The sequence below is a fragment of the Mesoplodon mirus genome (genome assembly GCF_964341445.2).
Source record: "Mesoplodon mirus genome assembly, chromosome: 4".
Lineage (NCBI taxonomy): Eukaryota > Metazoa > Chordata > Mammalia > Artiodactyla > Ziphiidae > Mesoplodon > Mesoplodon mirus.
Window position 1 is genome coordinate 97,820,224 of NC_138979.1, and position 21,233 is coordinate 97,841,456.

The window sequence follows — 21,233 nt, forward strand, 5'->3', positions numbered from 1 at the left end:
ATTAATGTGTGTAGGGATTTGGGGACATCTCTCTGAAATCATGTCACTGAGATCCCCCATCTATCTGTTCATGGAAGGTGACAGCCAGCACTATGAGAGATTATAGCTGGGGGTGGGCATAACTCAGAGTAGAAGAAAAGAAGCAGGTGCTGTCGTGAAAATGTGGCAGTTTTGTAAGACTGCCTATCTTAGAATATATCTATAAAGCGTGTAACTAGTGCATTGGTCTCCCATAGAGGAAAGCTACTTCTAATGTGAAATGACACCAGGATGCCTGAGAAGCCAGTTTTACCTGAAATTTTTCACATGGTCTTCCACTGTAGTTAGTTCCAGAGCATTGTCTAAAGCACTCACGTAGGAAAGAGCCTGTGTGGAGGAGCCCCAGTTCACATCTGTGGACGAAGGAGAAATCTGGCAAAAAAGCACCCAGCTTCCCTCTGTATATACTGTGAATATTTTTAGAAACCATTCCCTTCTATGATTTTCCTTGGCTATGTCAGCAGTGACGAACCCCCAAATAAGAGAAAACATAATGTATGTAGTATTTCCTAGAAAGAGCAGTGTCCTTCTATGAACACTTCGTGAATTCTTAGAAGTGAGACCTCTCTCTCCAGCTAAGGATCAGACTTCAGAGCTGCAGCCTAAGAAACCTTACTCGGTGGGGTAGGCTATGTTATAACCACATTGCAGGCAGATAGATTTGGGAAAATGGTCAGCCCCTGAATAAATTCAGGAGGTCTTCACAAATTCTTAAACTGAAAAGAAAAGAGGCATTTCTGCTTACATAGACAGTGTGCAGCAATCTTTATATTTGAACAATAAAACTGAATAGCTTGGGAATTCTTACTTCCAGATGTCCATGAAGAGGGTCAATCTTTAGCAAGCATTTTAATTTGATTTTTTAGGACCTAATCTTCATAATAAGAGAGGTAAGCACTGCCATGTCCTGACTTAAATTTAAAAAATTAAATATTAGATGGATCCTCTAAATTTTATAAGTCCCTGATGGGAATGTACAGATTCATCCCAGATGGCAGACAGAGCCATCTCCCCAGTCTTGCTCAGAATAGCCAGGAAAATGATGAGATGTAATTATCTGGAGATAAAGAAGATTAATATTGATTGTGTTGACTATGCACTGGGCATTTAGCATACCTTAGGTTATTTCAGTCTTTTAAAAACCATATTAATCAATTGGATATTTATATGCAAAAAAACAGCCTTGAGCCATTCCTCACATCATATACAAAAATTAACTCAAAATGGATGAGACATAAATTAAAAATTTAAAGCATTAAAACTTTCAGAAGAAGTTTGTAACCTTGGATTAGGGAAAGATAGATTAGAAGCAAAAAGCCCAACCATAAAAGAAAAACATGATAAATTAGACTTTATAAGAATTAAGAATGCTCTTCAAAAAAAACTGTAAGGAAAATGAAAAAACAAGTCACAGATCTGCAGAAAACATTTGCAAAACATGTACTGCTAAAGGATTTGCATCTAGAATATATAAAGAGGTCTTACAACTGAATAGTAAGAAAACAACTCAAAAAATGGGCAAAAGATTTAAACAGACACTTGACAAAAGAAGATATGTGGATGGCAAATAAGATGTTTGATATCATTAGTCATCGGGAAAATGCAGACCAAACCACACCAATTAGAATGTTTTTTTAAAAAAATCAACTGACAGTAATAAGTGCTGCCAAGGATGCAGAGCAACTAGGACTTCCATTCACTGCTGTTAGGAATGGAAAATGATACTGCTACTTTGGAAAACAGTTTGGCAGTTTCTTATAAAGTTATGTGTACACTTATTATATAATCATAAATTCCACTCCTAGAGAAATGAAAACATATGTCCACATAAAGCCCTGTGTGTGAATGTTTATAGCAGTTTTAGGTATAATCACCCCAAGCTGGAAACAACCCAAAGGTCCATCAAAGGTGAATACATTTTTTAAAAATTTGAGATATAGTCATACAATGGAATACTACTCAACAACAAAAAGGAACAAACTACTTTTACCTGCAACAACATGGATGAATCTAAAAACCTCATGTTAAGTGAAAGAAATCATACACAAAGGCTACACACTATTTATATGGTTCTGCATAATACTCTGGAAAAGACAAAGCTATAGGAACAGAAATCAGAAAAGTTGTTGCTAGGGGCTAAGTTGGGGGAAGAGATTGTGCAGAATCTTTTAGTGGTGACGGAAATGTCCTCTATCTTGATTGTGTTGGTTACAAGACTGGGTAAGTTTGTTACAACTTACAGACTGTACATCTAAAGGGGGTTAATATTACCATACATAAGTTATACCTGATGTTAAAAATTGATAAAGTGATAAAGAAAAGCAACAAAAGCACACCCTCCAAAGTAGTTACTACCTTCTCTATTTTACTTGTGGATTAATGGTAAGGAGAGTGTGAGGATGGCTCAGGGCCTGTCTGGCCCCTGAGACTGGACCTCTGAATACTGCACTCCTTAATCTCTAGCCTCTCCCAGCTTCAATCCATCCTTCTCACTGGTTCTAGAGGTAACATCCAAAGTTCAGATCCAACTGAATGATCTGTGGCAGCTTCTTGCTGCTCCAGATTCTTTAGCATGACACAAGTTTATCTGGCCCAACCTACCCTTCCAGGCTTACCTTCAGGCCCCTTCTCAGCACCCAAGGACACCATCGTGCTAAGGGCCTTGGAGCTTCCTAAATATGCCACATACTTGCATGCTTCCTAACTTCACTCACACTTTTTCTTCTGCCTAGAATAACCTTCCCTGGCTCTATCTGATTAACCAATCCTAGTCTCTTGCCTTTTTTTTTTTTAAAGTAGCTTATGTGTTCATTCAACAAATATTTATAAGTGCCTACTGAGTGCTTGACCCTGGGAACAAAAGCCATGAACCAGGGAAGTTTCCTTTCCTTTTATAAATTTATTATTATTATTATTATTTTGGCTATGTTGAGTCTTCATTGCTGCACGTGGGCTTTCTCTAGTTGTGGCAAGCGGGGGCTGCTCTTCGTTGCAGTGCGCAGGCTTCTCATTGTGGTGGCTTCTCGTTGCGGAGCACGGGCTCTAGGTGCGCGGGCTTCCATAGTTGTGGCTCATGGGCTCAGTAGTTGTGGCTCACAGGCTCAGTAGTTGTGGCTTGTGGGCTCTAGAGTGCAGGCTCAGTAGTTTTGGTATATGGACTTAGTTGCTCTGTGGCCTGTGGGATCTTCCCAGACCAGGGCTCAAACCCGTGTCACCTGCATCGGCAGGCGGATTCTTAACCGCTGCACCACCAGGGAAGCCCAGGAAAGTTTTCTTGTACATCTCTACTCACAGTTAGTCATTTCTTCTCTTTTTCTCAGTAACTTGTTCATGTCACTCTCACGGTGCTTGCTATATTGTAGTATAGTTAACTGCTTATGTGTAAGACTGCTTCTTGAGGACAGGGACTATATCTTGTTTATCAGGACTTTAGAAGGTGATATAGTGGACAGCTTGTGGGGTTTGGTATCATACACACTCTAGTTAAAATATCAGCTCCATACCATCCTGACGGTTAGCTCAGCGAGTGGTCATCTCTTTGAACTCCAGTTACTTCATCTGTAAAATGGGACTAATAGTATCTAATATACAGCACTGTTGTGAGGATTAAATGAGTACATTTAAGGTGCTCAACGAGTTTAACTATTGTATCATATTACATTATATTATTAATATCCACCATACACATGGCACACCTAAACACATAGAGGCTGCCAAATAAACATCTGTTGAGTGAATGGATAGTTAGAGAGTTCTTAGGAAACCCCCTGCAATACAATCCATCTTATCTTACCTGGCTTCTTGTAAGTCACATAGATATAGAGGAAGAACTCAATGACATAGGTGATGACAGCTGCCCACCAGTTGATGACAAACATGACTGCACAGCACAAAACAGCTCCAAAAAGGGATACCCACATGTTGTAAATACCGTATGCAGGTCTCCATCCTGAAATTTAAAAAAAAAAATCTATGTGGCCAAGAAAAACTTCCACACTATCACTGTGTATTATTAGACTGTAGGTAACATGTTTTCTTTCCTAGCATGAAAATCAGAACTTTTAGGTCAAGTTCCTAACTCTATTATTTGCTTTCTGTGATCTTGGTCCCTGGCCTATGAAGGTGTAATTACACCAAATAAGAAAGCTGTGAAATGTAGAAAATGTGTCAATCATAGCCCCTCCGCACTTCCTGCATGCCAGGATGTCTTCCCAAACAACGAATCCCTAAGCATCTGATATCTATGCCATCAAGAGTTGAAAGGAGGCAGGAGAGATGGAAAGAATGGGGAGTAGCGGGGTGGGGGGGCGGTGCTTGGGGGATGAACACCTTGGTGGCTCAAGAAAGAGAAGGTTAAGACAATAGGCTTATTGTTCCCATGGGGAAGGCAGAGCAGTCATCAAAGTCAATCCACTGACTTTGTGCTAGCTCTTCTTTTACTCTAAGAGGATCGTGCTTGCCCTTTCAGAAATAATAATCTATGGCAAAAGAGGGAGGAATTTTTCTGTAATGGCTTCTTAAACCTGATGCATTAATTTATCATGCATTTTGCAAAGAAAATATTTCTCACCATTCATATATGCATGGGGGTTTCCATGTTCTATTAGTTCCCTGAAATGAAAGAAGCTGGGAGACAGTATGGTCAGGATAAAGAAGCTCTGATTTGAATGGCACATTTGGTCTATGGGTAAAGGATATTTTAAATTTGGAGTTGCCAAAACACAACAGAACTTTCTGTCCTCAAGAGCAATTTCCAAAGTGGCCACAAGATGGAAATAGCACTTCAAGAACATCACTGGAAATGCCTTTATTTTTCTCAGTCTGACTGACTGTGTGTGTGTGTGTGTGTGTGTTTCTGTGCTTTTCTGTTTTTCCTCTTTTTCTCTCTTCTTCATTTCCACTCTTACCCCTGCCAACCTCAGTTACTTAACTTTGCTTTTTAAAAATGAACACAACATGGTATGGCAGCACACATTTCTATGATCTGCTGTATTCACTGACTAGAACCTTCTGTTCTCTATTTTAAACAAGGCAACAAAGCAGAAACAAAAATTCTTCAGTTATCTTCTGGAGCCTAGTGGCCTTGAGTGGATGAAGCTCTCCTTCCATCTATATTTTGTCATATTTGCAGCAGGTTTTCCAAAGGAGGTTTGAGTTCCTGGCAGACCCTAATAAAGTGAAGATATGTTTATATCCTTGATAAAAGTCCTTGTAGTGAAGAACTTTCTGAGGGTTGATAAAGACAAGTTTCTATTCTTGTGGAAAGGCAGAAGAAAATTAGAATTTCTTCTAACTGGCCAGTGGAAGCAAAGAAGAGGTGAGGGGTGACAAAGATAGGGGAAGGTTCTTTGGTGTGAAATTTTGCACCACTTTAAACAACAGTGTGAGGAGTGTAGGGATGTCACCAGCTTCAATGTGAATCTGCACTGACAGCACTCAGCAGGTAATTGTGGGAACCACTCATCCTTCTCTTCTGCACCATGGGCAGGAAACAAATTGATAGTAAGGAAGTTGCAAATATATACATTCATTCCACTTCTGTGGTCACTTTCACCCTGGAAATAAATAGTGGTGTTTTTCTATTGCTGAAATAAATGTGGTTTCTCTTGCAATGAATAATTTATTGCTGCAGGAGAAAATTAACTTTATGGTTGGTCAAAAAGGCCATTGCTCAAATGATTCTTTTTCTATTTCAGAAGTCATCCCCCAACTTACCAAAATAAAGTGAATTACACCACCCACTAGGATATAAGGAAACATATAAACACAGATCAGGCACTTTTCACTGACTTATTTCATTTTATTGAGACAAACTGTTTGCTTAGGTTTATTTTAGTTTTGAAACGTCAACTTACCTGGAGATTTGGCATAAGAGGCATGAAAGCAGGAGAAATTAATAAGTGCATATGAGGCCAGGAAAAAGTTGGAGATGATGGGAGCAATGGTATTCAGTTCCGCTGTGAACGAAGCAGAATTGAGTATGTACATATGAGTGATGAGACCAGGGGCTGAACAGCTGTTATAGCCTGGGAGCTTGACTTTATTTGGAAATTGAAAGCATAGCTAGCATCTGTCAAAGTTTAAGAAGTTAGTTAGTGATTTTTCTTTGGGGCTGCACTCATTTACAAATATATTTTCAGCCAGGTTTCTATAAAGTAAGAAACGAGAAAACTTACCAATCAAAAAATATAGACAATCAAGACCTCTACCTACAGAAGATTCGAGTGGAAGTGGATAGACTATTTGGATATCAGGCAGATGACAAACTCCCCTGTAGCTCTTTCAGAGGTACCAAACATAGTGTTCTTTATCTGCTTCGTATACAATCAAAAGGCTCTGCAGGGCGACAGGTTAGTTAAATACCAGTGCACCAGAACCATCTATTTGGATGCTTCTCTGCATATACCCAGCTTGCTCTCTCTGCCTTTCAGAATTTTTGTTAGTCATTTGTACTTTTCTACATCTCTAGAAAATTCTACCTCTCAAGGTTTGCCAAAAAAAGTTTTACCCCAGTATCTAAATGTCCAATATGGTTGAATCCTAGCTGGGCTGTTTGCTATATGATATAAAAATAATTTAGAGACATTCTATTTATCTGAAGATCAGACAGCTATCAACCTCAGTTATGCAAATGTAGATGGCAGCTGGGTGTGACTCTAGAACACGGATGCCAGCAAGAAAGTAGGCAAAAGTAGCTGCCACGAAGCTGGCGCCACGAAGCTAATCTACAGCATTCTGAAAGAGTGACCTTTGAGAGTATTATTTCATTTATACGATTTTTTAAATTTGGGGCTATTTGATCACTTAAATGCAGTCTAGGACAATAATTTGAAGGCTTAAAGTTTAAATTACACAATTGAAACATATCTACACATCATCACTTTTTTACTTAATTTTTTAAAATGTAACAAACAGATTTAAAAAAAATAAACAAAAGAGTAATGACGTGTAGATATAGAGAGTCCCTTCTTGAGTTTATGTGATGAGGAGGAGCCCCCATTGTTTGGCACCACTGCTGAATCTGGCTCTGCCTATCTATGCGTAGTTACCATCATCCTTGCCTTTTGCTTCTTTTCCTCTAATATGCTCACCCACAATCGTGGTACCCTAGGGAGGAGTGAGGAATGTGCAGGCTCACTATGATGCATGTGCCTCTCCAAGATTGTGTAGCTATTTCTATATTGCTTAGGGAGAAGGAGCCGAGATTATTGCTTAAGGAGAAAGAGCTGAGGTAAGTGGTTCTCAAACCTTAGTGGTCTGTGAATTTCAGGAACTTGTAAGAATCAGATTCCTCATCACCAGAGATTCTAACTCTGGCGTTGGGCCTAATGAATCTGCACTTTAACAAACTCACAGGTGATTTTCATTCTGACACAGGTGGTCAACAGACCACATTTTGAGAACAGACACTTCAGCTCTCCTGCTGGCTGTCAGGAGATGTAAAGACAGGTGGCAGCTGGGGGACACTGTGGGATTAGACAATATTCGGTGGGTTGGAGGAAGGCTTCGGTTGCATTTGGTTGGATGGATTTCCCACATTCAGATTCAAAGAAGAGATTAAAGTCCAAAGCCCACCTCAAGTCCTCAAAGGCCCTCCACACACAGGATTTCTCATTTCATTCTTAGACAGACTCCAGTATTCCCAAATGGGGTATTAAACATAAAACAGGTAATGTCTCAAGCTCAAAGGAAAACCCTATGAGTAATCAGAATTCTTTGGCTTTCAGTAAGAACAAGAATACTACAAACCAATAAGAATGAACGCCATGGCTATAACAAAAGTGAGAAAGTATCCTCTCAGGGGCTCATTGTTCTTCCCATATCCCTTTGCAAAGAACTGCAGGGCTTTGTAGATGTTGTCCTTGCACAGAGCCTAATGGAAAAGAAGAGGAAAAATTCGTCATTTATATCTATGCACAGTCATTTTCCCTGGGTGATTCTAACAAGATTTGGGGAAAGACGAAGTGATACATAATATGAAGCACAAGTTAACACTGCAGTTTATCATTCTTTATATTATTTGAATTGATCTTGACTATGTGGTAGACATAGCATTGGAGCCAGATGCAAACAATAAACTGCTTCAGAAAGTGACAGAAAATGATTGCCGATGAGAACGGATATTTCAGCTTGATCCATGTTCAGTGGCAACAGAAGGAGGGAGAAGCACATGCTCTTGTGCCTTTGTCACCTGGAAAACTTTGGGTGCGCTGACGAGGGAGGCCAGGGCTGAGGAGAGTGTTGCAGAAAAGATGCCAGCAGTGATGAGGGGGCCAAACCCTGACACCATGCTCATGACCTTGAAGAGAGAGGTTCAAGTAAGCAGACTCATCCAACAGAGAGTAAAAAAAAAAAAAAATTTAAGCCAAAATTTTATGCAAATGCTTCCCTTTCCACTTTCTGTGATTTGGAATCTCTTTAATAAGCTAATTGCTTCTAATCATATATTTTTTCCCCTGCTTCATTCTCAAGTTCTTAATAATTGTTTTTTCAAAATGGAAATGGCTTTGTTATTGTTTTTTTTAATAAAAATAATAAATGCTCACCACAATACATCCAGAACATACTGTAAAGAATAAACAGGGAAATGATTCCAAGGATTTTGACAGCATTTTCCCCTCTGTCCTTTCTGGGCATCTGTTTCTTGGACAATGGGAAATTCTATTCAGCAGAAAGTGGTATTTTAATAAGGTTTGGGGAGGGACCCAGCTGTTTACCAATCTTTTTAAAGGCATTAGCCTTTCTTGTTCTTCCTGCACATAGAGGCTTTTCAAACCTTTGCTTTTTCTGTGCTCATTAAACATAATTTTAGATCTGAGACATGATGAGATTCTATCAATTTAAGTCATATTTTGGAATAATGACTTCAGCTGAGTTCATTTCTCTTTGTTGGCTGTTAAACTAGATGAATGAAGCCTTCACGACAAATTTGCTTCTCCCTCTGCTCACCAGTCATTCAGACAAATTAATATTTTCTAAGTTCCACAGTTTCCCCAACTTCCCTTGTTCCTTCCCCCTCACTTACCTCCCCCCAACTGCCACTCACAATGTCCCTCTTGGCTTTGTCCTCCACACACTCCAGGACCACAACAGAGGCTTTTCCTGAGCTGAAGCCCAGGCATGAAATGCATTCCTAGTGCTAGCTAATCAAAGTCTCTCCATCTCCCCACCAGGAAGTCTTACACAATTGATTGGAAGATGCATAATGGCGGTGGTAATCTTTCCCTGGTGACACAATTCATACAACTGCCTGTTCTCTCCCCACCACAGTGAGTGTAACCACGTAATGAATGCCTGTATGACTCCCTTTCCTCCCACACGAATTGTCCCTTGCTGAATTCGAATCAGTCAATAACCAATCTGTTGCAGAGTCAGAAGTTTCATTATACATGATGTTCTAAAAATGGAAGCAGTAGCAATAAACATTATTATTTTTTGAGGTTCGAACCTGGAAATTGTTCATCAGCCCATACTGACATGGTTCATGTCGACATCTTGAGAAGTCGTAGCCTAACCCACAGGCTGCTGAACCATTGCAGTTCATCCCAGAAATGATGGTGTCATTCACGCTCCCGGTGGCATCTCGGACCACACAGGCCCCTGGGAAAACAATGAAGCCTTGTCATTTCTTTATATGAAGGGTTCTGCTCCCTTAAGGTTTTTCTTCTGAAAACATACTTAGTTTACTTTGACCTATCCTGTCTTCATTGTCAACACTTCCTCTGACTGGTACGTGGAAGTTCCCATCCTCTGAGGCCTGGGAGTGACCCCTATCTCTAAGAGGTTGCCGCTTCCACTGCCTTGGGTAGTTTAAGCCCTAGCTATTTGCCTGCCTCTGGAAGACACTTGGGATTGAGACTCCGTTCCTTTCAGCAGTGCTTTGCACATAATATTGATTCAATTCAAATTTCTGGGTTAGTGCTACTGATTGGGAGTTTTTCAGATAGAAGAATTTATTTTCTTATCTGTGAGAGAACCAAGGGATGACATTACTGAATTCTAGTGATTAGGAGAACTGAGCTCTTATTTTCAACTAATGATTTTCCTTGCATGACTTTTTAAAACCATTATAATTTTACTTATACAATTTTAATGGTTTAAATGATACAGAAAATATTTTGAGATAAAATATTAAGATTTCCTAGGTAATATTCATGGTCAAATAATATCCTATCAAATATTTATCTCAGTCTATTCTATTATTTTTATACATTTGGGTATTTCTGTTATTTTCCATTACAAACAATCCTATGAACATCTTTGCACATAAAATCTTTCTTCTATAATTAGAAACATTTCTCTAGGATAGATTCCCTAAAATGAGTTATGAACTTTTTAAAGATTCTTGATATATATTTTAATCACTGACTGTTATTATTAATTTTTCTAACTGTAATCTCTGCCATTATGTATTTGATAGGATTATTGAAAGGTATGAATATAGGTGTGAGATATACATATACATATATATATATATATATATATATATATATATATATATGTATACTTTTCTGAACTACCTGAAGGATAAATACTTTGCAAACTAAATGCCAGTCAGTGAAACTGTTCATTTTGCTTTTCAGTCTCCAGGCAGGGTGAGTTCTCATTCCTTGCTAATTATTTTAAGAGACGTCCCAGCAACAGATACTAATGGGAACCCTCAATTATAGTCATGGAATTCTTGCTCTTTGAATCTGGGAAAGACTTAAAGCTTGTAGAATCTTTTAATTGAAAGAGCCATTTAAAATAATCAGTGCAGGAATCCTTTTTATATAGCCCTGAGAAGTGGCCTGCCAGCCTCTGCTTAAATACTTGAAAGTATGGATGTTGGTTACCAAGCAAAACTATCCATTTCAGATTTTACCTTTTTGCATTGTTCATTTATGTTGAGCTGACTTTTTAAAATCATGTGTTTTAACTTCTGCATAGTAGAACTCCCCAAATTCCTATGAAGCCAAGCCGTGAACCATTATTTGCTCTAATGACAGGCCAGGGACCCCATGACTATCCTTTTCTTACCCTGGAAAAAGTATAGAAACACAGATTTTTCTACCCATAAGAAGCAATAAAGGAGAAGAATCTCTGAAGTCAGGTCTATTCCTTTACTCATTTCTTCCTCCTTACTTTGTGTGAGAAAGAAAAACCATTTGGGAAATTTAGGTGATTTCAAGGTCATTAAAAAATGTGTCGATTTCCTAAAGCACTGGAATAAAATCTCTTTGCATGTAACTAAACTTGGAAATGTCACAACAATACAATTAACAACATTATCCAATTTCTTGAAATAAGAGACAGTGAGAGAAGAAAGAACCTAAGTTAATTGTTTTGTTTTTTTCTAAAGAATCCAATTCCAGATATATGTACTTTATCAATTTCCTTTATAGTAAGCAGAGGACAATTAGGATGTGCCCTTTTAAATGGCCATCTGGGCTTCCGTAGTGGTCCAGCCTGGAGCTGTATTCCTGAGTGTGCACAGAAAAGTTTTCTTCTCTGAATGTTCCACATTCCTTCCTCTCCAGTAATGGCATAAGCTTGAGGTGACCCCCAACCAGGAGGAGGTGTGGCTGCAGGCAGCACGTGGAAAAGTCAGCTTAAGAAGAGCAGGCATTACAGTCTCTAGGTCCATCCACCTCACTACAAATAACTCAATTTTGAGTAATAAGACTGTCATACAGAGTGAAGTGAGTCAGAAAGAGAAAAACAAATACTGTATGCTAACACATACATATGGGACCTAAAAAAGGTTCTGAAGAACCTAGGGGCAGGACAGGAGTAAAGACAAAGACGTAGAGAATGGACTTAAGGACACGGGGAGGGAGAAGGGTAAGCTGGGACGAAGTGAGAGAGTGGCATGGACATATATACACTACCAAATGTAAAATAGATAGCTAGTGGGAAGCAGCTGCATAGCACAGGGAGATCAGCTCGGTGCTTTGTGACAACCTAGAGGGATGGGATAGGGAGGGTTGGAGGGAGACGCAAGAGGGAGGGGATATGGGGATATATGTATATGTATAGCTGATTCACTTTGTTATACAGCAGAAACTAACACAACATTGTAAAGCAGTTATACTTCAATAAAGATGTTTAAAATAAATAAATAAATAAAAAAGAACAGCAGGCAAATCCACATATTTTATGCTCACTGAGCGATGTGGGGGCTGGCTGCCCACACTGCTGGCAGCTGGGTCTAGTCTGATTGCCTGCCAGTTGGTGACAGTGACATTTCCATATTAGGGACAGCAGTGCAAGGAGGAGACACAGTCATCAATTCTGTATCTTGTGTACTTTCCTAAGGCTTTTGTCATTGTTGTTTTGTATTTTGGGCTTTTCTCTTACTCTGTTCCTCACCTGCCTCCTAAAGGCAAGGGAGGAGGGTGCTGGAGATGGTGGCTTCCTCGGCAGTGGAAATATCACCTAGAGCAGCAAAATGGAATCCTTTCTGTGTTCGGGTGGAATGACAATCTGATTACCTCTACTCTATCCCTGGCCCAGAGACACCTGTGTTACAGCTTAATTGCATTCAAACTCCTAGAGCATCCAAGAAGGGAATTAAAATTGTTGCCTATTTAAAAATTTTCAACTTACGTTCCATGGAAAGCCCACTTGACATGAAAAACAACTGGACCTCTTGTAATTCTGGCATTCTGACACCAGAGACACACAACTTACCTACACAAATAGCAACTCCTATGTAGGCAACAGTGGTGATGAAGATGGCCAGCATGGTCCCTCTGGGGATAGCATCTTGGGGATCCTTTGAAAAAATAATGTGGAGGAATGAGGAGATAGAGTGGAATAAGAAACAGGCATCACTTGGAGTTAGTTCTATATTTTGAAAATTTTAGGCTACCTTTCCTGAGGCGAGGTCTAAAGAAAAAGTCAAGTAAATGGCAAAGTGTTGAGCTCCAGTTCTTTTTGGACAAAGGCAGGGTGTTTAGAGAGAATAAAGAAATCTATAACTTTGTGCTGAACAGAAGAGATTTATAACTGCCCAGGAGGGAGTTTTTATAGAAAAGTAGACTAGTTCGTTCACCACTGCATTCCCCTCCCCTTTATCTTCTGTGAATTTCATGCAGATGTATCAGACCTTAAAGTATTAGGGGGGGACACACAAACATACCCGGCAAATTGACGATATCTGTGTGTGTATTTGTTTTGCACTAAGCTTAGGCTTACTTTTAAAAAAATTACTTTTGACTGAGCAAAAAGATGATCTGCTAAATTCTCCAATCCCTCAAATCTCCCATTTGGAATCTAGTTCAGGAATAAGTACAATGGGAGATATTAGTTTCCATAAGCAGGCATAAAGAAAGAGGCAAATTTAAGCTTATACCAGAAAATGGGCTTTTCTCTTGCCCATAAATATATATAAATTCACTGAGCTGAGCTCACATCATATATAATATACCACTTTATATACTATTTTGGGGGCTAAATCATATAATAATCAATTTCCAAGCAGCATAACTTCTAAATAATAGAATTCAACTTAACAGGGATTATTAAATAGAGATTTCAGTGTATCCATTGCTTATAAAAGACAGTGCTGGCATATAGTAGGAGTCAATAAATACCAAATTGAAGAAAGCACAATCTCAGTAGACATCAGTTCCCCCACCAAAGGACATGAGACTCATCGATACAAGCGAGCAATCGGTGCAGTCAAAGTCTGAGTTTTGTGTTTTGTTAACTTAAATCTGCTCATCAAATCCATCAGAAAAATCAACTCATGGTGAATGCAGACACAACCTGACAGCTGGAAATGTTAACTAAACCAAGCAAATCTGCCCCCACAGGGGAGTAAGCCAGCCCTATGGAGCCACTCTGTAATTACTCTTTCCTTCCCATCCTTGTAGGAATATCTGCACACATGGTTTGTTCTGCTACAGACATATCCAACCTCTTCATTCCAAACTACTGTCTCCAAAAGAGAATGTGGCAAGTGTGTGTAACTGAGTAGTACATAGAAGGAAGAAGAAGGCAACCATGGCTGAAAGCAACCCCACTGAATCTCATTCTTGGTATGTTCACATTTTATTTTATTGATTAAGGATTTCTTGGGATCTGAGTGAAATGTGAAGAATTGATGTAAGTGGGAAGAAAGGAATATATATAAGGAAAAGAGTTATGAAGATGGACAGCAGTCTTACACGTAAAATACAAACACTTAGTTTATATTTAGAACTATCTGCTACAAGCTCTAAATTTACTTATTTAGGACTTACACGAGGGTCAAACTTGACCTGATATAAATCGGGATGCCAATATCTTAATGTCTGGTCATATACTCACGTTGGCTGCTCTGGATACATTTCCCCTAGACAGTGCCCAGGACATAGATTCTTAGTTTTCACTCTAAATGTTAATTTTCATCCCTCAAGCGTAACCCAAAAGCTCACCTTCCTTCACCTTTCTTTATTAAATATTTTATTTTTTTCCTTAGGACAGAGTGCAGTCTACTAGATTGCTGCTGGTTGAGTGTCAACCATATCCTAATCTTACGTCTCTGAAACTGCATCTTAACTGTCCTGATTAGACCTGGGTACCTCCCAAATCTTCTCCCAGGCACATATTTACAGATCATCAATACTGTGTTAACAAATAGAAGGTTCAGGATGGGAACCTTGTAGCATCCCCTTGTGCTAATGCTTGTTAACTGTCACTGGCAGCCTGAAGAGCCATCTTGAGAAGGATTCTGAGGCTTTGAGCAGAGGTAGAGTCTTGCATACCCTCATAGTGTATAAACAATACATGTTTACTAAATTGAACTGAAACTATTATGTTCTAGTTTCACTCTCAGAAAGAAAGATTATCTATAAGTTCTGAAGTTTCCTTGCCACTTCCCAACACGTGGTCACCTCTCAGTCCTTAACATGCTTGCCCACTCTGGCTTTTGCTCATGTTAATTATTACTTCTCATAGCATTCTCCTCTCTTGACTTTCTCTCTCTTGAGTTCACCTACCTCTTAGCTCTTTCTTTTTCTTCTCTGTGGACTCCTTTTCTACCATTTATATTTTGAATATCCCCTGGGTGCTACCTCGGTCTGCTTCTCTCCTCCTTCTTACCCATATCTGGATGGACTCATCCATGCCATGGCTTCCAGTCCTGGCCTAGTTTCTTTCCATAGCTCTAGACTCATAAATGTAGCTACCTATTAGACATCTCACCTCTGATGTCCTTCCGCCATTTCAACCCCAATGGCCAAATCTGAGCTTCTATTCACCATGGAATCAATTCACTAGGTTACAGCCAGCATGAAAAGAATACAGTAGAATAGAACTGGTGTGAAAATATCAGGAGACATCATCTGTAATAAAGTATTGAACTATTCGGAGAAATTTTTGCACGTAGGCACTTGGTTGTGATATATAATGTTTTCTTACAGCAGATCGTAGTAAAAAAAAAAAAAAAAGCATCCTTTCCATTTCCTCTCCTAACTCTAACAAAAGCTGACCACTTTGATCCATTTTCCCTGCCATGGCCTTAATTCAGGCTCATGTCATCCAGACTACTGTGATATCCTCTAGCTGATCTTCTGCCTCTGATCTCCCTACCTATCACCCCCCACCCTCTAATCCATCCCTCACAAGCTGCTAGCAAACTCTTTAAAATTAGATAATCATGATACTCTCTGATCTAACTTCCTTAGTGTCTCTAGCTAGTTGTGGGATAATATCCAAACTCCACTGTCGGTAGTTTAAAGGATTTCTGAGTTCTACTTAATAGTATACAGTAATGTATGTGCTGAAAGTTAAACTTAGTTGTAAAATCACCAAAGTATTTTTAAATAGAAAAAAAAATGCAACTTTTTACAACAATATTATGACCACATGTGCCCTAAAAATCATGATAGGACATCTTTACATGTAAACTCATTTTCTTTACAATGTAAACTCAAAATCAGAGGTTTCTCAGTACAGATTGATAGATAAATAAAATTATTTACTAATACAGCAATCCTAAATGAAGTTAGCACTTATCTTGGGATAAAGGAATTCTAAGCCTTGCCTTTTTTTTAGATTGGGTTATCCTGTAGTTCTTTGCTTACTCCCAGAGTGCCTAGGACACATAGAAGTTCTTTATAAATATGTTTATTAATATATTGATGAAAAGATTTTACTTGCATACCCCACTCCACACATAAAATAATTTCCATCAGCAGCATCTTCTCTGAGCCTTTTTACAGTCCTGTTTCAAATGTCCCTCCCTTCTTTGTCCTATTGATGAACTCCTATTCATCCCTTCAAATCTAGATTGAGTGTCCCCTCCTCTGAAAGACTTCCCTTACTTCTTTGGGGACAGGCAGTTACTGTTTCATCTTTCCCTTGCACAAGATTTTGTTCTTGTTTTTTTATGACTCATATAGAGTTAATCTGTCTCTCTCTTAGACCATGAGCTCCTTGAGAGAAGGATCAAGCAAGCTCTTCTTCACTTCTCTGGTGCCTGGTATAAGTAATAAGTATTGGTTGAGCTGAACTGACTACTAAGCATCTAATAATAAAAACTTGTTTCTGAGGAGTCTAAATAAAGCACAATATTTTTTAATTTAAATGTGATCTTACAGTTTACAGAAATGTATATCAGTGACCTCTGATAACTTTTCCAAATCTGAGAAACCAGAAGCTCAACGTCCAGAGCTAAATTTTGCTAAGCAGTACTACTTACAACTTGAATCATTTTGAACAAGTTACTTAATTTTTCTGAGCCTCAGCATACTATTTTTTTATGCTATATCTCTGCTCAAGAATTTACCATGGAGAGACCTTCAAGATGGCGGAGGAGTAAGACATGGAGATCACCTTCCTCCCCACAAATACATCAGAAATACATCTACATGCGGAACAGCTCCTACAGAACACCTACTGAACGCTGGCAGAAGACCTCAGACCTGACCACCTAGAGGGGTGGGATAGGGAGGGTGGGAGGGAGACGCAAGAGGGAAGAGATATGGGAACATATGTATATGTGTAACTGATTCACTTTGTTATAAAGCAGAAACTAACACACCATTGTAAAGCAATTATACTCCAATAAAGATGTTAAAAAAAAAAGAAAAAAAAAAAACTCCCCACATACCTGGGTAGGGCAAAAGAAAAAACAGAGACAAAAGAATAGGGACAGGACCTGCACCTCGGGGAGGGAGCTGTGGAGGAAAAGTTTCCACACACTAGGAAGCCCTTTCACTGGGGGTGGGGTGGGAGGGAAGCTTCGGAGCCACGGAGGAGAGCACAGCAACAGGGGTGCAGAGGAGAGATTCCTGCCCAGAGGATCGGTGCCAACCAGCACTCAGCAGCCCGAGAGGCTTCTCTGCTCCCCCGCCGGGGTGGGTGGGGTCTGGGAGCTGAGGCTCAGGCTTTGGTAGGATCCCAGGGAGAGGACTGGGGTTGGCTGTGTGAACACAGCCTGAAGGGGGCTAGTGTGCCACAGCTAGCTGGGAGGGAGTCCGGGGAAAAGTGTGGAGCTGCCAAAGAGGCAAGAGACCATTGTTTCGGGGTGCGGGAGGAGAGGAGTTTCAGAGCACCACCTAAACGAATTCCAGAGACGGGCGCAAACCGCGGCTATCAGCATGGACACGAGAGATCCGCGTGAGATGCTAAGGCTGCTGCTGCAGCCACCAAGAAACACAGGTCACTCTCCTGTGTGTGCAAGCACAGGTCACTCTCCACACCTCCCCTACTGAGAGCCTGTACAGCCCGCTACTTCCAGGGTCCCTTGATCCAGGGACAACGTCCCCCAGAGAATGCATGGCATTCCTCATGCTGTTGCAACATCACACTGGCCTCTGCTGCTGCAGGCTCGCCCTGCATTCCATACCCACCCCCCTCCCCCCCCACACACACACCCACTCCTGGCTTGAGTGAGCCAGAGCCCCCTAATCAGCTGCTCCTTTAACCCCATCCTGTCTGGGTGAAGAACAGACACTGTCTGGGTGAAGAACAGGTCACTCTCAGGTGACCTACATGCAGAGGCGGGTCCAAATCCAAAGCTGAACCCCGGGAGCTATGGGAACAAAGAAGAGAAAGGGAAATCTCTCCCAGCATCCTCAGGAGCAGCGGATTAAATCTCCACAATCAACTTGATGTACCCTGCATCTCTGGAATACCTGAATAAACAACGAATCATCCCAAAATTGAGACGGTGGACACTGGGAGCAACTGTACACGTGGGGTTTGCTTTCTGTACCTAATTTGTTTCTGGTTTTATGTTTATCTTTGTTTAGTATTTAGAGTTCATTATCATTGGTAGGTTTGTTTACTGATTTGGTTGCTCCCTCCCCCCGTTTTTCTATATATAGATATATATTTTTTTCCTTTTTCTCTTTTTGTGAGTGTGTATGTGTATGCTTCTTTGTGTGAGTTTGTATAGCTTTGCTTTTACCACTTGTCATAGGGTTCTGTCTGTCCGTTTTTTTATCTTTATTAAAAAAAATTTTATTTTTAATTAAAAAAATTTTTTATTTCAATAACTTTATTTTCCTTCCTTTCTTCCTTCCTTCTTTCTTTCTTTCCTTCTTTCCTTCCTTCCTTCCTTTCTTTCTTTTTCTCTCCCTTATCTTCTGAGCAGTGTGGCTGACAGGGACTTGGTGCTCCGGCTGGGTGTCAGGCCTGTGCCTCTGAGGTGGGAGAGCGGAGTTCAGGACATTGGTCCACCAGAGACCTCCTGGCTCCATGTAATATCAAACAGCGAAAGCTCTCGCAGAGAGCTCCATCTCAATGCTAAGGCCCAGCTCCACTGAACAACCAGCAAGTTACACTGCTGGACACTTTATTCCAAACAACTAGCAAGACAGGAACACAACCCCACCCATTAGCAGAGAGGCTGCCTAAAATGATAATAAGTTCACAGACACCAAAAGCACACCACCAGACGCGGTTCTGCCCACCAGAAAGACAAGACCCAGCCTCATCCACCAGAACACAAGCACCAGTCCCCTCCACAATGCACTGAAGCAATCTTAGCCACTGCGGGTAGACACCAAAAACAACGGGAACTACGAACATGCAGCCTGCAAAAAGGAGACTCCAAACACAGTAACTTAAGCAAAATGAGAAGACAGAGAAACACACAGCAGATGAAGGAGCAACGTAAAAACCCACCACACCAAACAAATGAAGAGGAAATAGGCAGCCTACCTGAAAAAGAATTCAGAGTAATGATAGTAAAGATGATCCAAAATCTTGGAATTAGAGTGGAGAAAATACAAGAAATGTTTAACAGGACCTAGAAGAACTAAAGAGCAAACAAACAATGATAAACAACACAATAAATGAGATTTAAAATTCTCTAGAAGGAATCAATAGCAGAATAACTGAGACAGAAGAACGGATAAGTGACCTGGAAGATAAAATAGTGGAAATAACTACCGCAGAGCAGAATAAAGAAGAAAGAATGAAAAGAATTCAGGACAGTCTCAGAGACTTCTGGGACAATATTAAATGCACCAACATTCGAATTATAGGACTCCCAGAAGAAGAAGAGAAAAAGAAAGGGACTGAGAAAATATTTGAAGAGATTATAGATGAAAACTTCCCTAATGTGGGAAAGGAAATGGTTAATCAAGTCCAGGAAGCACAGAGAGTCCCATACAGGATAAATCCAAGGAGAAACACACGAGGACGCATATTAACCAAACTATCAAAAATTAAATTAAAAAAAAATATTAAAAGCAGCAAGGGGAAAACAACAAATAACACAAGGGAATCCCCATAAGGTTAACAGCTGATCTTTCAGCAGAAACTCTGCAAGCCAGAAGGGAGTGGCAGGACCTATTTAAAGTGACGAAAGGGAAAATCCTACAACCAAGATTACTCTACCCAGCAAGGATCTCATTCAGATTCAACAGAGAAATTAAAACCTTTACAGACAAGCAAAAGCTAAGAGAATTCAGCACCACCAAACCAGCTTTACAACAAATGCTAAAGGAACTTCTCTAGGCAGGAAACACAAGAGAAGGAAAAGACCTACACTAACAAACCCAAAACAATTAAGACAATGGTAATAGGAACATACATATTGATAATTAGCTTAAAAGTAAATGGATTACATGCTCCAACCAAAAGACATAGATGGGCTGAATGGATACAAAAACAAGACCCATATATATGCTGTCTACAAGAGACCCACTTCAGACCTAGGGACACATACAGACTGAAAGTGAGGGGATGGAAAAAGATATTCCATGCAAAAGGAAATCAAAAGAAAGCTGGACTAGCAATTTTCATATCAGACAACATAGACTTTAAAATAAATAGTATTACAAGAGACAAAGATGGACACAACATAATGATCAAGGGATCAATCCAAGTAGAAGATATAACAATTGTAAATATTTATGCATCCAACATAGGAACATCTCAATACATAAGGCAAATACTAACAGCCATAAAAGGGGAAATCAACAGTAACACAGCAATAGTAGGGGACTTTAATACCCCACTTTCACCAATGGACAGATCATCCAAAATGAAAATAAATAAGGAAACACAAGCTTTAAATGATACATGAAACAAGATGGACTTAATTGATATTTATAGGACGTTCCATCCAAAAACAACAGAATACACTTTCTTCTCAACTGCTTAAGGAACATTCTCCAGGTTAGATCATATCTTGGGTCACAAAGCAAGCCTGGGTAAATTTAAGAAAATTAAAATCATATCAAGTATCTTTTCTGACCACAATGCTATGAGACTATCAATTACAGGAAAAAATCTGTAAAAAATACAAACACATAGAGGCTACACAATATGCTACTAAATAACCAAGAGATCACTGAAGAAATAAAAGAGGAAATCAAAAAATACCTAGAAACAAATGACAGTGAAAACACGATGACCCAAAACCTAAGGGATGCAGCAAAAGCAGTTCCAAGAGTGAACTTTATAGCAATACAATACAACCTCAAGAAGCAAGAAACATCTCAAATAAACAACCTAAACTAACACCTAAAGCGATTAGAGAAAGAAGAACAAAAAAACCCTGAAGTTAGCAGAAGGAAAGAAATCATAAAGATCAGATCAGAAATAAATGAAAAAGAAATGAAGGAAATGATAGCAAAGATCAATAAAACTAAAAGCTGGTTCTTTGAGAAGATAAAAAAATTTATAAACCATTAGCCAGACTCAAGAAAAAAAGGGAGAATACTCAAATCAATAGAATTAGAAATGTAAAAGGAGAAGTAACAACTGAC

At 39.6% G+C, this 21,233-nt stretch overlaps 1 protein-coding gene and 1 long non-coding RNA gene across 4 annotated transcripts in view; one reads left to right on the forward strand and one right to left on the reverse strand.

The window, feature by feature from the left end:
• Positions 1–17,085, forward strand: part of LOC309803622 — an 84,642-nt gene extending 67,557 nt beyond the window's left edge. The window contains exons 3-4 of the long non-coding RNA XR_014293979.1: positions 13,899–14,063; positions 16,789–17,085. This is a non-coding gene — a long non-coding RNA (uncharacterized lncRNA). The remainder of the gene's footprint in view (positions 1–13,898; positions 14,064–16,788) is intronic.
• The window catches only part of SLC12A1 (solute carrier family 12 member 1), a gene marked incomplete at its 5' end in the record, with an annotated part of 91,328 nt that overhangs the window by 40,002 nt on the left and 30,093 nt on the right, over positions 1–21,233 (reverse strand). For all 3 annotated transcript variants that reach the window (XM_082620110.1, XM_082620109.1, XM_082620111.1), the window contains 7 exons: positions 293–392; positions 3,833–3,988; positions 5,895–5,996; positions 7,789–7,912; positions 8,231–8,338; positions 9,488–9,639; positions 12,712–12,796. In XM_082620110.1, the coding sequence (XP_082476236.1) occupies positions 293–392; positions 3,833–3,988; positions 5,895–5,996; positions 7,789–7,912; positions 8,231–8,338; positions 9,488–9,639; positions 12,712–12,796 (827 nt within the window). The remainder of the gene's footprint in view (positions 1–292; positions 393–3,832; positions 3,989–5,894; positions 5,997–7,788; positions 7,913–8,230; positions 8,339–9,487; positions 9,640–12,711; positions 12,797–21,233) is intronic.